Below are 15,339 nucleotides of genomic sequence, written 5' to 3'. Positions count from 1 at the left end.
TCTGCTGAACACAAAAGAAGATATTTTGAAGTATGTTTGTAACCAAACAGTTGTGTGGGTTTTTATATTTTCTATATTATGGAAGTCAGTGGTGCCCCACAACTCTTTGGTTACCCATATTCTTCTAAATATCTTCTTTTGTGTTCAGCAGTACAAAGAAATTCATTCAGGTTTGAAACAAGTTGAGGGTGAGTGAATGATGACAGAATTTTCATTTTTGGGCGAACTATCCCTTTAAGGCCCGGTTTCACAACACTTGCAAAAAAAAAAAAAACCTTCGGCTACTGGTGTGCAATGTTGTGCATCTCGAGACAAAACAATGGCATGGCACGGACATATTTTAAGATATATGTCAGTACAAGTTGCTTTCAGTCAACACTGCTCAATTTCTATTTTAGCTTAAGCCATGTCTGTGAAACCGACCAAAAAAGACGTGTTTATTTTATGAATAGCTCTTTGATATCTATGTCACAAGGGGAAGTTACAGTGTTTGTTACTTCCCTACAACTAAAGCATTTTAATACTGTGGGGTTGGTTGACCCAATTGCACACCATTTTTAGTCATGAATGAACAAAATAGGGAAACTGTGCCATTGTCAGTCTCATACTTAAATATTTGCTTATAACTTTAAATCAGTAAGAACATCAAAAGAAGACAGCATACACTCCTTAATATATTTTTGTTGTTTTTATTTATTTTATCTGAAAAGTACATGTTCTTGACCTATATATATTTTACTCACAAGAAGAGTGTCTCCCTCCTTAAGTGTGTCCATTCCTCTCAGTGCACTTCAGTTTTCACTGTTTTTTGAAATTGTATGTTCACTTGATTGAGAATGGATTAATGCTGAAGCAGTTTGTATGTTATTATTTCAGTTCAACACAATTCACACTGTTCTTTTGTAGGTTTGCTTGCAGATCTGGTCTTCACATTTGAGTTCCTTGAAAGGAAGAGTAACATTTTTTATTTATTTGGTATTTGTATTCATTTTATCAGAAAATTACATGTTATTGAATGTTCTGTTTGACTCACAAGGTAAAGAGTGTCTCCCTCCATCCAGTGTGTCCACCCTCTGTTCTTTTTCTCTCCTTTCTGGACGCACACAAGTTTGTCGTTGTCCCAGTTGACTGTTGTCTGTAGAAAAAACAAGCAGTATTACTCAATTCTGGCACAGAAAACTCTACCACATATTTTATTGCCAATATCTAGTGTGTGTGTGCGTGTGTGTGTCCTGCTAAACCACATTATCAGGACAAATTTGTTTGGTCCCCGTGAGGAAAATAGCTTATGAATCATACTAAGTGATGTTTTTTGAAAATGTAAAAATGCAGAAAGTTTTCTGTGATATAGGTTCAGGGGTCCGGTTAGTGTAAGGGGGTAGAATAAAAAGTTTATTTAAAATGATTATGCCTATGGAGAATCCCCACAAAGATAGCGAACCAGACGTGTGTGTGTGTTCTACCTGGCATTTTTTGTTGTCCAGTCCTTTGGTGATTTCCTCAAACTCTTCTCCAATTTTGAATGAAGTAGAGTAGTTCTTGAAAGTTGTTAAAGTTTTAATGGTGAAAGAATCTCCGTCTTGCTCAAAAATCTTCTGTGGCTTTAGCATCCCTGCTATCTTTCGGGTGGCAAAATCAATTCCTGTATTACATAGAGCAAGGTTAAATCCATATTCTTAGTAAATACCAGTTCCTCTTAATAAAAAATAAAAAAGATATCTATCTATAAAAATATTGAAATAACTAATATATATATAAATTTAAAATATTAAAATCCTGATAAATTAATGACATTACTCACCGAGAGCAACCATGTAACCTTCAAAGTTTTCATTGTCCACTATGTCCCAGGTTCCACTGTAGTTTGCAGGCATGCTTGATGTCGATCCTGAAGCGTTTCTGTGAGTTCTAGCTCCTGTGTGGACCTAGAAAGCTGAATTTAAGTGTACATGAGTGGAAATGAGAGAAGCAGATGTGCTGTGTCGTATTTCAACAGGTCTGTGTAATATGGGGCAGAGGTGATGGGGCACAAAGGCAATTTTAGAGACTTGGTCTGTTGCTGTTCTCTGAGGCGGAACATAACTTTTACACACTGCTTGCATCCCGTGGGAATTCAAAGAGAACAATGTAATTCCAAAGACACATGTCGCTTTGGCAGTGGACTGATCTGATACAGGGAGTAAACAGTTTGGCAAGAATTTAGCAATGTCCCATATGGTTTGAGATGATTAGTTTTGTTTCATTATCTGTGCCAGCTTTTCATTAACAATGTGGCAATGGCTTTAAATAACTTCTGTGGTATAGGTTGATTTTTTTCCCCTCTTTTTTTCTATTCTCTTGTCTTAGAAGAAAATATTTAGTTTTCTTTCTTTTTTTCTTTTTTTTAACTACAAGTTATGAATTTTATAAACAGCTTGTAAACATACTTTAGACAAAAATGGCAATAACCCATTAAACAAAGTATTATGCAATCATGTAAGACATTTCTCCTTATATACTGTAGAACCTTTTCGGCATAAAGAGTTCTTTAAAATTGAATCAAGAAACCCATAGGATTCTATACTGAATCCCCCTGAAACTTTTTGAAGAGTGTATTTTCTAAAAAACAACAGACAGTTGGAAATGACAGGTGTTTCTTTAACTCTCATCCAGGCCGTTCTCATATGGCACTTGTAATTCATCTGTTCTTAAGTTAACATTGAAATTTCAGTCATCGTTTACTCAATGTGAATGTGGAGTGAAAGTAAAAAAAAAAACATAAATGTAAACATGTTGTGATGAACAGACCAAAATGATTATTATTAAATAATTATTAAAAAAAAAAAAATCTGGAAAAATATGGGATTCTAATGAAAATATGTTAATAATGAATATGTTAATGAAACAGTCATTAAAACGTGAAAGTATCATGCTATTATTATTTCTCGTCTTTCATGATTATTTTAACGTCTTTACAATGTTGAACAATGTAAATTTAGTGTGGTACAATATGCATTTTATTACAAGCCAATACGTTGTATGCAATATTCAGATCCCTTAAACAAAACTAACAACCTCTTTGTGACTGAAAAAAAATATTCTAATCCATAATTTGACATTTCCAAACGTAGCTATACCAAGACTCAGCACTAGGCGGCGCCATTTGATATAACCATCTCTCTTCTTTCCGAGAGCTTCTAACCTGCTATGTTTGCTGACCAGCATGATATATTTCTGGTAAGTCCTGTAATTATTCTATCAATTTTCTTTCCGGACCTTTATACCTCACTATAGTATTTATACTTAGAATGTTTCAGTAAGATGGCGTTTGAGAGTCTTAAATCATTTCTCATTGTAGTTGTACGTCTTGCTAAAGAAAGTGTAATCTCCTGAGGGGATATAAATTGCACAATGCTTCACCACTTCTTAGTCCATGCAGCTTTTCAGACCAGCAGGTGGCTTCCAAGAGATCAAAGGTTGAAATTGTAAGTTAACAGATCTATCTATCTGTCTATCTGTCTGTCTGTTTACATAATTGGTAAGTAAATAAAATTGTAACCAGATGCTAAACACCATTTTATGTATTTCACTGTTGTAAAGCTTCATTTGTGTGTGTGTGTGTGTGTGTGTGCGCAGACATTCATAACATTAAACATTTTAAATGAAACTTGTTTTTCCTCTGGCAGTCAGATTGTTCTTTTCATCTTTGTGGTTCTTTTCCTGGCACCACAGTTTTATGTTTTGTCAAGGTAAGCGTCCTATATGAAGTTTCACAGATAAAAAGCTGATCTCCTGGTGACACATAGCATGTCAAATAAACATATTCACATGCGCATGCATGTTATAGCTTGTCATGTGAAATGTCTAATATTCTGCAGTAATGTGTTCACAGGCCAAAATCTTCTCGCTACTGTGAAAAGCCACTGTTGAACAACCTTATAGTCTTCATTGTGTTCTCCTTTATAGCAACAGGTAATCCGATTTTTATACTTGTACTGTAAATGGTTTATTTTGCATATTTGTTCTGCTTTCTAATTTTAAATCCTGATTATCATCCCTTCTCTTCTCATTTAAGGTTTGGCTGTAGCGCTTACACTCACAGACCCAGTTCCCAAGAGCATCAGGGTAGCTTTTCACTCATTTGGGCTGTTCGCGTTTATACAGGGACTCTGTACATTCATTCTTACCATGACTGCACCTCAGTGTGTAAGTGTGAAATATAGTAATATGATTTTATGTGCAAAAATAGTTTTACCTTAATGTAAATAGTCACAGTTTATTTTTCTCAGGCGAACACCACCACAGAATTGTATATATTTTCTTTGGTAGTGTCTTGGGCCTGCATACTCTCAACAGGTGAGATCATATACAGGGTTTGGTCACTTCCATTCCAAGTGTAGAAGGACAATAGATATATAAAGGACAAAATAACCATTGTTTTTCTTGTGTCTCTACCCAGTTTTCTTTCTGGTCAGAGGAGGTCTTTGCCTGATCCACAGACTGTTTCCTCATTGGTTAAGAGACACATCCCTCTGGGGTTGAACATGAGCTACTGCTGCTGTACAGCCCTCCACTGACACTCAATACAGGTGCATCTATTATTTACATAGTTTCAACGGTTTTCAGACAGTTGTGAGGTGCAGGTTAAGATGTATTCTATTTAATGACACTAATATTAGCATGCATGGGAGGAGAAAAATGCATATATACAGATAGTTTTTTAATTTTTATAAAAACTCAAACTGTTTAAAGTCCACATTTGTGGGTTAAATCTGAATCCAGATATGTTTGAAAGAGAAAAAAATAAAACACAGATGATTTCAAAAATATATTTTATTGTATGCATCAAAACCACCACCAAATATGAAATGATTTATGTGATGCCATGTAATACAGCTGAATACCATAACAAAATTTCCTTGAAACATAATGGAAAAGTAAGACTTCATTCAAAAGTGTCAATTCAAATATGTAAAACCTGTCAGCGAGACACATACTTTGTTGAAAATACACAGTGGTTCAGTACAGGATCTCTGCAATGTTAAACGTTCTGTTTAGAAAACCTATGAATCTATTTAAAATCGTGTAAATACACATAAGGACTTCAATGTATGATTTCAAAACCCAGTGCATTTATTTAAATGTTTTATTAACATTTTCACATTAGATCCCTGTGGAATGTAATGTTCTGCTTCACTACAAAATTTTGGCCAAAATCAACGCTTATGAATGAGACAATGCTGATTCATAAACAAAAGTGTTTCCTAAAGCATGCGATTCGAACTAAAAAAAATTCTTAGATTTTAAACAGCACTTAACAAAGGCATTCATGTGTATATACAAATTTGACATTTGGACTGCTCTACACATAATCATTGTTTTCTGAGGTATGACAAAAATCTTTGACACTAATACACTGTCAAAAATGTAGTTCTGGAATGGTTTTATCAAGCATGCCAACAATAGAAACTCAATTCAGTCTAAAGATTAAACAGTACATTGACATTTGTTCCATCCTGATTACACTGGATATGCCATCTTTTGCGGACATGTTAGGATTTCTTAACCTGAGGCCTGAGATGACACCTAGAACAGAATTTCACCATTTATTTGAAACCTTTGCATTGAGGAAGAAAAAGATTCCAATACATCTGCTTGTTTCCTAATGGTCACATGGTTCTTCATCTCAAATTATATCTGGTGGTCTGATAAATAATTGTTTGAGCTAATGCAATTATGTAGTAAGCGAAGTAAAAAGAAAAAGAAAAGTCAAATTACAGAGCATTCAATTATATGTTTTATCTGATCGCTGATTGGTCACAAATGTGGAAAAAGTGCTCTGATCTGGAATGCAATTTTTCATACGCATCTTCTTAATTGCTTTCTTAACAGTCCTGATCTTGTGGAATAAGTATTTGTAGCAAATTAGCAATTTTATAAGATTAATTATTACTTAAAAACTTGAATTACTGTAAGCTAAAAGAGGTCCTGAGATTTGAAATTGTTGTTTATAATGCAATAATTTCATAACACAAATCAAATAGCAAAGTCAAAGCATCAAAATAACTCTCACACAATTCACACTTCAGTTAGTGTGAAAATTAAACTTCAAATGATATTTCGCAATCATTCACAATACAGCATTCAATTTTGAGCTATAAGCCCTGGTGGCTTCATTGACCGATGTGTCCTGGTCTATCCTAACAGTGCATCATAGTCAATGTACCATATAAGAGTCCCGCTCTTTGGCTGTACTTTGGTGATGGGATACTTAGATGATTCCCCCTTAATTCGGCTGAGTTGACTGACAAGTTCATGCTTGCTCTTCCCCATAATTAAAATGCCTACCCTTCGAGCTCTATTGATAGCTGTGAATGTGAGACTCATCCTCTGATGAGGTTTAATGGGGCTCTCTGACAGAGTTACCAACCGTTCTTCGTCGCTTTCCAACTTGGTGTCCTGGAACAACGAGGCAGTGTGGCCGTCCTGGCCTACGCCGAGCAGGATGTAGTGGAAGCTGGAGGCATTGACATGTTTCTTTATTTCCTTCTCATATAATGCAGGACCACCATCCTCTTCCACGCACAGCCGTTGGGTGAGATGCACTGGCATGGGGTGGATGTTGAAATAGGGTATGCGGATATGCTGAAGCAGCAGATCGTGAATGGACCGGAAGTTGGAGCCAGATTCTGTATGTGGCACACATCGCTCGTCCACTTGCCATATGTGAGTGTTGCGCCACGGAAAGGTGTAGAGGTTCAGGGCGAGCGCACGGAGCAGCGCCACCGGGCTGGAGCCACCAGACAACGCCAGGTGAAACTGACCTCCTTCATGAATGGCCTCCTCAGCAGCCAGAAGAAGATCAGAAGCCAAGCGCTCCACCAGTTCCTGTGCCCAAGCAGATACCATTTCAGAACTACGGTACTTCCCTTGCATCACCTGGAAGTTGTCCTCGGCACCGGGGTTGATCACGTTGACCACAGCTTCATGGCAAAAGGCGACCTGATTGCCCCGCAGATGAAAGTTCAGCAGGTTCCCGTTGGCTTCGCCACCAGGATACACCCGTGGAAAGACCCGAGTCAAGCTTTCAAGGAGAGGCGTCCAAAACGCCCAGGAAGCAAGGAGTCCTTCAGCACTGATAAAGCGGTCCTTGCGTCCGAAGAAGACGTGTGAGATCAGCTCGCAATAAGCCTCTCTGGGTACGACTGGCGTCTGGATGTAATAATCACTGAGGGGTAACCCCAGCACGTTTACGTCTTTGTGTTCGGTGACCTCTTTCCAGTCACCGCTGTTCACCAGGTCGGGCTTGAACAGGTTCTTGCTCACGAGAATCGCAGGGTACTGGAGGTCTCCGTGACCCAGATAAAATATGATCTGTTTGGATTTGCACTGAACATTGTTGGGATCCTGGACGCAAAATACATCTCTTTTGAAAACTACACGTGCATAAGCAACCCGTTCATCAAGTGCCTTGCCTGAGGTCATAAATATGGGGATGCCCTCGTATTGCGCATTGTCGACATGAATGACCACACCTGTAAAGACAATAACAGTCAACGTAAGCATGGCTAGATTGATTTTCCAGAGTCAATGACTACCCTTACATTCCAGGTCTTTCTATAAGGTCATGTAAACATGAACACCATTTTTCCTTCACCTTTTTTCATGTGGTCAAGTAAACGCATAAGCCGCATTCTGACAGGTTTTAGAAGAGTGTGCATTTGCGTGAGATAACTAAAGTAACGGATAAACGTGATCACCTTCTTTGCATATTAAATGAGGAAACTAAAAAGCTCTTCCACTCACCAGCGAATGTGGGGGTTAGGCTGAAGTAGTCCTTTGTTTTATTGAGCTCTTCCTGAACCTCTCCATTGTAAGCTTGGTACTGACCTACGACCGCATTACTGTTATCTACATGCTGTAGGGAGGCCAAGAAATGTAGCTTGTTTTGTAGTATCTCCTTGCTGTTGGAGGGGTTTGCAGGTAGATTCATCAGCATAAGGGTCATGACCTCTGTGAGGTGGTTCTGGAGCACATCTCTGATGACGCCATATTGATCATAAAACTGAATACGCCCTGTAAATGAATGACAGATCAACAATCAATGCTAAAGAAATGACTGAGAAGATACAAGGAGAAAGATTTCATCGATAACATGAACTTCCATTTACAAGCAACTCAAAACCAGTACCTTTGGCATCCAGGGTTTCCTTCAATACAATTTCTATTCTTTCAATATGGTGCTTGTTCCAGATAGGGTCCAGAAGTTTCTTATTCTCTTTCCTAAATGGCAGTATTTTAGAGACAACCTTTGCGACAGAAAAACAAATTTTTTTTTTAAAGCTCATGTAGATCCAGTCACTCATGTGAAAGTATACTACCATTCAACTCTGGGGTCAATTCTTTTTTTTTTTACAATAAGAATACACAAAGTTAGGTTAATTTGATCAAACATGACATTAAAAAGTTTTATAGTGTTCCAAAAAATGTAATCAAGTAAATGTTTTTCTTTTGAACTTTCTATTCATCAAAAAAGCAAAAAAAATAAAAATAAAAATGCATCGCAGTTTTAAACAGTATTAATGTTTTATTAGATCATATAAATGCAGGCTTGGTGATCATAAGAGACTTCTTTCAAAAACATAAAGAAATCTTATCAACCCCAAACTTAACGTATGTTAATGAAATAACGTGGTACCTGCTTCCCTAAATAGTGGTCAATCCTATACATCTCCTCTTCTTTCAGCTGGCCAGACAGTTTTTTGTCAAGGGACTGAGCACTAAAAAAGTCGTGACCAAATGGCTTCTCCAGTACGACCCTCAGCCATGCGTCAGATGGGGGACGGCAAGTGTTGTTGATCTTCTCTGCAATGTCTGCATATGCGAAAGCTGGAACTGACAGGTAAAAGAGCCTCCCTGCTTCGACAATACCCTCCTGTCCTACCTGCTGTTTGATCAGCTGGCTGAGTTTTTCATAGTCCTCAGATGTCTTCAGTTGGTGATACTGGGACAGATGCAAAAACTGCTCTTTGACCAAAGCACAGCGCTCAGCAGAGAGCTCCGGAGGGCAAGCCAGTTCCTTCAAGATCCCAAACAGCAGCGGAGTCCCCTTCTCAGTCGGCGAAAGGCCCCCGCCATAAAATGAGAAGGTGTGTCCTTTGCCTACCTGGTCAGCATAGAGCTGGAAAAAGCCTTGCCACAGGTACTTCCTGGCCAAGTCACCTGTCCCACCCACAACTACCACAGTCACATGCCCAAGACTCTCCTTAGCCTCATGGTTATCTGTGTGGCCTCTGTGCCAGCAGCATATGATGGCCATTAGCAGCAGCTCCCATCTTATCCTCAGCATTGTGATGTCAAGTGCCCACCTTTAAAAAAAAAATAATAATACAAAGATTTTAGAATGTTTAAGAAATCTAATGATTTAAATTCTGAAAATTTGATTAAATTTAATAAGGTTAACATGTAGGTGTAAAGACAAAAAAAAGATAACCAAACCATGTAAAACTATCATTGGTATAACCTTTAAAGGGATAGTTCATCAATAATGCATCAATTACTCACCTGTTTGATTACCAACATTCTTCAAAATATCTTCTTTAACAGAAGAAAGAAACGTATACAGGTTTGGAGCAACTTGAGGGTGAGTAAGTGATAAAAATGTCATTTTGGGGTGAACTATCCCTTTAATGGTGATCAAAGGCACTGAATTAACTGCATATAGAAGCTGGATTCTAAAGTTTGTTGATTCTAAAGTTAACGACTTCATTTCCTATCTATAACTCAGCATAAAGTGAACACCTTATGCAAACATTTAACTGATGATACAAACCAGCTTCAATCCTCACATAAAACATGAAGCTGTTAACACTGCAACTAAGACTTTAGTCCTTAAATACACATGTCAGAAATAGTAAGAATTGCAGATGGATTCTAAATAAAAGTGGTGGTGGTGGTGGTGGTGGTGGTAGTAGTGGTGGGGATATTAAATTATAATAATATCAGCTAATATATATATATAAATAAACCTAAATAAAGGCTAAATATAATTTGATGGTCATGTCAGGCCCAACATATCAAGCATCACATTTCATAATCACTGATGATTCAGCACAAACAAACCGTTAAGATCAGTAATAACGAGGCATGTCTGCAAGTCATTGTGCCTCTGAATGCACCACAGTACATGAACTTTATGTACTCAAGAAATTAACTCATGTACTCATATTTCTTATTTTAAAATAACTCAAAAATAGTGTTAATGGAAGCTCTTAGGTGTGTGGATCTTCTTCCGTAATAGTTATGAAACATAGTGTATGAGGGCCAGTGGTCTATGATAAAGCCCAGGTGTGTTGGAGGGTTGTATAATCTACTGACATAACTGAACTGAATGGGAATAATAAGTGAGAGCAAATGTAATCCCTCAGTGTGTTCACCCACAAAATCAAGGTTAAGCCAACAGAACAGACTACATTTACGGTAAAGAACCTGAATGAAAGTAAAGGTCACAAAATTTGGCCAAACAGAGAGGAACTGATATAAATGGTAACAATAAATTGTTAAAGTTGAGAATGATATTGCTGGAAGCATCTTGACATATCTAACAGAAAAATCAACCAGGATTAGTCTGATTTCATGATAACTCATGATGAGCTTGTGTGAAGGCCAAAGACGACAGAATACACGCAACCCTAATGTTCAGACAGAGCAAGCACTGTTTGCGCATTTGGGTGTTGCAAATTGTCAAACATAGAGGCATCTAGCCTTAAAATAAATACAGAAAAATTCATTGGAACAATCTAAACTATCAAATGAGCATAACAGGATGCAGAAGAGTTCAATAAACAGCTGCTGCACAGAACTGGTGTAATTCAGTTGAACTCTGCAACTTAAAAACATTAACATGAACTTGTGTCATGATATGCTTAGGTCAATTCAAGCACATTACACTATTATATTTTATTAATTATAACTCATTATTTACATAGTGACAAGAACATGGTTTTCCCGTCAAAAACACTGTCATGTTCTGGAAGATACCTTCATTAAGGAAATGTCTTTTATTAAGAGATATTACTAAAGACTAACTGAATAGAAAGTGATACTGACACTGGAAAAAGTTTAATATCCAGTATAATAAGATATACCATATGATTTGGACACCAAAACAATTTTAACCAATTAAAATGTATTATTCATAGTATTTTAATAATTTTGATCCAAATTAAATGTGCCCATATATATATATTTTATGTTTCTGATGACAAGTACGCTCATTATATATTTTTTAAATATGAGAATAAACATTAGTGTACTTCTAGAGGCGGACGTGAGTATACTATTATCACAAATTAAGTTACATGAACAGGTCCTGACAGCACCTGCTATACTAGCTAACTAACTAACACAGGCTTAATACAAATAAAAGGACAAGATCTTAAATTTCAGTGTACATATGATATCTCCAGCCATAGTGGCACATGCATTAGGACAAAGATGGATTTGACAGGGAGAGACTGTGGACATACCTGGTTCACCTCTGGACAGTATGGTGACAGCTCGCGCGGCGTGGACTGGCGGATAGTGACATACTACAAACAACTAGCGTTTCCAGTAGATGGTCACGTGATCGCGACGTTGGGTAATCCTGGGGTTTGAGTAAGTAACATTCGAGCTTTTAAAAAATACGCTGACCGATAACACGGGGACTTGTTAACCTTTAATTGCTTTATGAGCTATTACAAAAATGATTCTAAACTATAAGTGTAAATATAATAACAGGTATATACTGAGAGGGGAGAGTTAAAAATGAGCGTGTGCTGTCACTGAGAAACAAACAATTAAATCAATGGCATTCTTTGACTGTGCCGGTTATCAGCAAATTTGACTGCAACGTTACAGGTTGTCAGCACATTGGACACATCCGTGTTGAGGTTGAGGAATTGTTTTTATTATTATTGTTTTTTTATTATTATTAATTATCCAAATTAATAGCATCGAAAATAGATCCACTGTTAGTGTAATGCAGGTCAGTGAGTTGCCCAAAGGAGGGCGATATAGGTGCGTGAATGCTGGATGATTTTAAACGAGGCCAAATAGCCGTTGTCAAATTATTACATATAAAAAGATTTTTTATGCTGCTGGTAAATAAAATGCTACAGGTAAGGTAATATCAAAGATTTTTCAAAACCACGTGTCTCAAACCTGAAGATATAACGTTAGGAGTCTGAAGCTTCTTACACTTGGTTTCACAATATTGAGTAAGGAGTTTCATCAGTATGATCTTGAAGATTATAGTCTTATCTTTGTGTACATGTGTGTGTTCCGCTTTTGCACATTGCCTTTTTTTTCTGTAGAGACAGAAAGAGTCTTAGGCAAAGAGTATTCAAACAAAAACCATTCACCTCAGGAAACATGTTAAGTCATCCCCTGATTCAGCTTGTTAAACCTTCTAAACTCGTTTATTTCTTTTGTGTGTCAAATTAATCAGTCAAACTTATTATAATGACGTGCTATTTATATATTCTTGTTAAAAAAAAAAAAAAAAAAAAAAACGATATTTGTGGATGCCCGGACAAGGAGAAAGCTGTTCTTTGAAGCCAGATGGTGTAGAGTCGACATCTACTAGCATAGGCTAATGAGGCTATGTTAACCAGCCAAACCTTGACCTCTTGATCACTACCACCACCAGCTCGACACAGTAGGCCTACATGAGTTTAGGTTAGGGGTATTCAACCAATGGCAGATGGGGGAGTGTTTAGAAAAGCTGTTTGAAAACAACAATTGTTGGGAATGAATACTAGCTGACTAAATACTGCGTCGTGTGCAGTGCACCATACACTGCCTACTTTCTTAAAAAAAGAAGAAAGAAAAAACGTTAAGGAATAATGACTGCCTTCGTATTTCCATAGAAAAAAAAAACTCTTTCTGTCATTTCTAATAAATGTTGATCAGTAAACAAAAAAAAAACAAAAAAAAAATCGTTTATTATATTAAAACGTTTTAGAGGTTTCAGATGCTTTAAATACGTTTAGTGTAACGGTGAATTGTATCAGTTTGCTTTGTCCTGCAATATTTAATTTTGTTCTCAATTTTCTAACAATCTAATGCGGAAGTGATTGTACATAGACCTTATTCAGAGCAGCGCCATGACAGGTATGAATTTAAGCGAGGCTGTGAGAGTGATAGACGACTTACCGTGTTTTCAATGGCATCTGCTGTAAAAATCTGTATAAAGCTCCTAGATCACTTGTTGCTCGTGTTGTCTGGAGTTTTTTGTCTACTGAAATTTCTTGGAAAGATATTTGTGCAGTGTTTCGTCAGCAGAACAATCCAAAAACACAAAGAAAGATGGCGCTGCTGTGAATAAGGTCTATAGAGTCCATTCAATTTTAAACTTTTCCACATTTTTTAACAGTAGGCTAGAATGCTACATTTTGTCATATGACATGACACCATGATGCATGTTCCTGTTAATGTAAACTTTAACTAAAATGAAATGATTCTAGTATGTGATACTAAAAAAACACTGTCATGACTCATCAATTATCCCATCATGATACATGTCTACATTTTTCAAAAATGTCACAAAGCAAAGTGTTCCAAGTGTCTTTAAAAGCCTTTTATCTACCTTTAATGTTATATGTTATTCTCTCCAATGACATGCTTGCCATTTCTCTAAGACTAAGCATATAGATGCTGTTTTTCCCCAATATGTTTTGCTTGTAAAATACACATGTATAAAATATTTTTGGTTCAAGAGATAAAGACATGAATCATTTCATCTATCATAGTCTGTACTTTCCAGAATTGCAAAAATCTCTTCACACTTCCACATTGATAAAAGTAGCCTATACTCCACACTTAGTATTAGCCTACTTAGAATAAGGCTTTTTAATTGAAAAAAGTGCCATGATCATCCCATAACTTTATTGATGCTTTATCTCCTGAGTGTTCTGTTTGGATTAATTAAAGACTTTTGATTTTCTATTCCTTTGTCATGCTCTTCTCTACAAGCATCCACGTTTTTGCAAAATAAAGCACCGTTTCATCACGTGTTCAAGAGAACAAAATTGTCACTTCCTAGGGAATTGGGGCAAAATATCTGTAATAAAAATGGAAGTAGCTTCAATCGTAGAAGCCACTGTGGTCCAGGGCTGCCAACTCTCGCGCATTCAGCGTCAGACTCACGCAATTGACACTTTTCACACGCTCCCTTTCTCACGCAGAGAAAAATCGGAGCAAAGATGACACCGACAGACTAGACAGAGCAGGTGACTATTGATATGAAAAGAAATCTCAGCTCTCAGGTTCTGTCCATTTTATTACGAAATTCAGACAATACATATTGGTTTGGCGCTTGTGACGTGACAGGTCGCTGTAGTGCCTCAGTTCAAGAAAACCAATCATCTGTTACTTTTTATTTAAAGACACAGTAGGCGACAACTTACCGAAAGGTACATAATATCGATCAATCAGTGTTTTTCAACCGGAAAGAGGTCAATAAAACAGCAGGAGAACAATTATGGCACAGAACGTAACATTTACCTCAGGAAAGCCATTTAATGGCCATAGCACCAAAAAAATAGCTATAGAGAGGAGTATTTTGCTAAATATGTGCACTATATTACATATTTATTATATTTTTACTTGTGTCATTAAATAATTGTTATTATAATGAAAACCACATTATTTAATTTCATTTGTTATTTTTAACCTTTAATAATGCCAGCTGATAGGGCTTTCTGTATGTTTACAGCATTATGTGAGATATATTTTTTTCTTGAGCAAAATTAACATGGCTATCTACTGTAGCCTACCTAATATTTATCCAAATGAGTCAATATTGATTTCAAGATCGTGAAAATTGTGGTTAAGCAATAATAACCTACAAACAGTAGCCTACCAGTCATTGTACCATGTAAACATTGTAACATGTGTCACTAAACTTAATACAATTCTGTTTAGTTACCAAATGTTTTGACAATCACAATTACCTATTGTGATGCAAGTTGTTTTTTTAACATCCCCCCCTTCCATAATTCAGCCCTGTTCCAATATCATTATTTGCACCTCAGAGAGCATGAAATAATGTCATGATATCTTGCTTTCAGAGGTGGATGGCTGATGTTTGGGAACTCAAACATTGTGTGATACCCAACCGTTTTGATAACAGACGTCAGCTCATGCATTTTAGAACGACCACACCAATATTTGAGATGCTGTACAAGGAAATTGGTCTGCTGGTTAGTCCAGTTATCAAACCTCTGTTGAGGCAGTCACAAGTTTTTTGTTACACACCGAGAAATGTATACAGTAAATGTGCTTCCATATTTGCATGTCTTTTTATCGAGTGAATTT

At 36.8% G+C, this 15,339-nt stretch overlaps 5 protein-coding genes across 6 annotated transcripts in view; 2 read left to right on the top strand and 3 right to left on the bottom strand.

The window, feature by feature from the left end:
- Positions 1–884, bottom strand: part of cenps (centromere protein S) — a 14,428-nt gene extending 13,544 nt beyond the window's left edge. Inside the window, exon 1 of the mRNA XM_084425633.1 lies at positions 744–884. Coding sequence (XP_084281759.1) covers positions 744–776 — 33 coding nt within the window. The 5' untranslated portion in view covers positions 777–884. The remainder of the gene's footprint in view (positions 1–743) is intronic.
- LOC311300940 (uncharacterized protein) overlaps positions 1–6,679 on the top strand; it is a 21,452-nt gene extending 14,773 nt beyond the window's left edge. The window contains exons 3-10 of one of the 2 annotated variants that reach the window (XM_084425630.1): positions 3,111–3,216; positions 3,338–3,464; positions 3,666–3,728; positions 3,872–3,951; positions 4,055–4,185; positions 4,269–4,335; positions 4,439–4,568; positions 6,543–6,679. In XM_084425630.1, coding sequence (XP_084281756.1) covers positions 3,391–3,464; positions 3,666–3,728; positions 3,872–3,951; positions 4,055–4,185; positions 4,269–4,335; positions 4,439–4,521 — 498 coding nt within the window. In that variant the 5' untranslated portion in view covers positions 3,111–3,216; positions 3,338–3,390 and the 3' untranslated portion in view covers positions 4,522–4,568; positions 6,543–6,679. Of the gene's footprint in view, positions 1–3,110; positions 3,465–3,665; positions 3,729–3,871; positions 3,952–4,054; positions 4,186–4,268; positions 4,336–4,438; positions 4,569–6,542 lie in introns of both variants that reach the window. The other variant, XM_084425629.1, reaches the window with a different exon arrangement.
- On the bottom strand, positions 802–3,078 carry rbp7b (retinol binding protein 7b, cellular). The gene is made up of 4 exons (XM_084425631.1): positions 1,802–3,078; positions 1,464–1,642; positions 1,034–1,135; positions 802–941 (listed from the first exon to the last, which is right to left on the bottom strand). The coding sequence occupies exons 1-4, from the start codon at positions 1,872–1,874 to the stop codon at positions 888–890; spliced, it is 408 nt and encodes a 135-aa protein (XP_084281757.1). The 5' UTR covers positions 1,875–3,078; the 3' UTR covers positions 802–887.
- Positions 4,795–13,962, bottom strand: h6pd (hexose-6-phosphate dehydrogenase (glucose 1-dehydrogenase)). The gene is made up of 5 exons (XM_084425627.1): positions 11,508–13,962; positions 8,678–9,347; positions 8,171–8,288; positions 7,786–8,055; positions 4,795–7,514 (listed from the first exon to the last, which is right to left on the bottom strand). Exons 2-5 carry the CDS (start codon positions 9,326–9,328, stop codon positions 6,175–6,177), a joined length of 2,379 nt encoding a protein of 792 aa, XP_084281753.1. The 5' UTR covers positions 9,329–9,347; positions 11,508–13,962; the 3' UTR covers positions 4,795–6,174.
- The window catches only part of epha2a (eph receptor A2 a), a 20,758-nt gene continuing 17,046 nt past the window's right edge, over positions 11,628–15,339 (top strand). The window contains exon 1 of the mRNA XM_084425625.1: positions 11,628–11,637. The gene's annotated coding sequence lies outside the window, so the exon portion shown is untranslated. The remainder of the gene's footprint in view (positions 11,638–15,339) is intronic.

This window comes from Rutilus rutilus (assembly GCF_951802725.1).
Source record: "Rutilus rutilus genome assembly, chromosome: 12".
Lineage (NCBI taxonomy): Eukaryota > Metazoa > Chordata > Actinopteri > Cypriniformes > Leuciscidae > Rutilus > Rutilus rutilus.
This window is presented reverse-complemented; position numbering and strand designations above follow the sequence as displayed.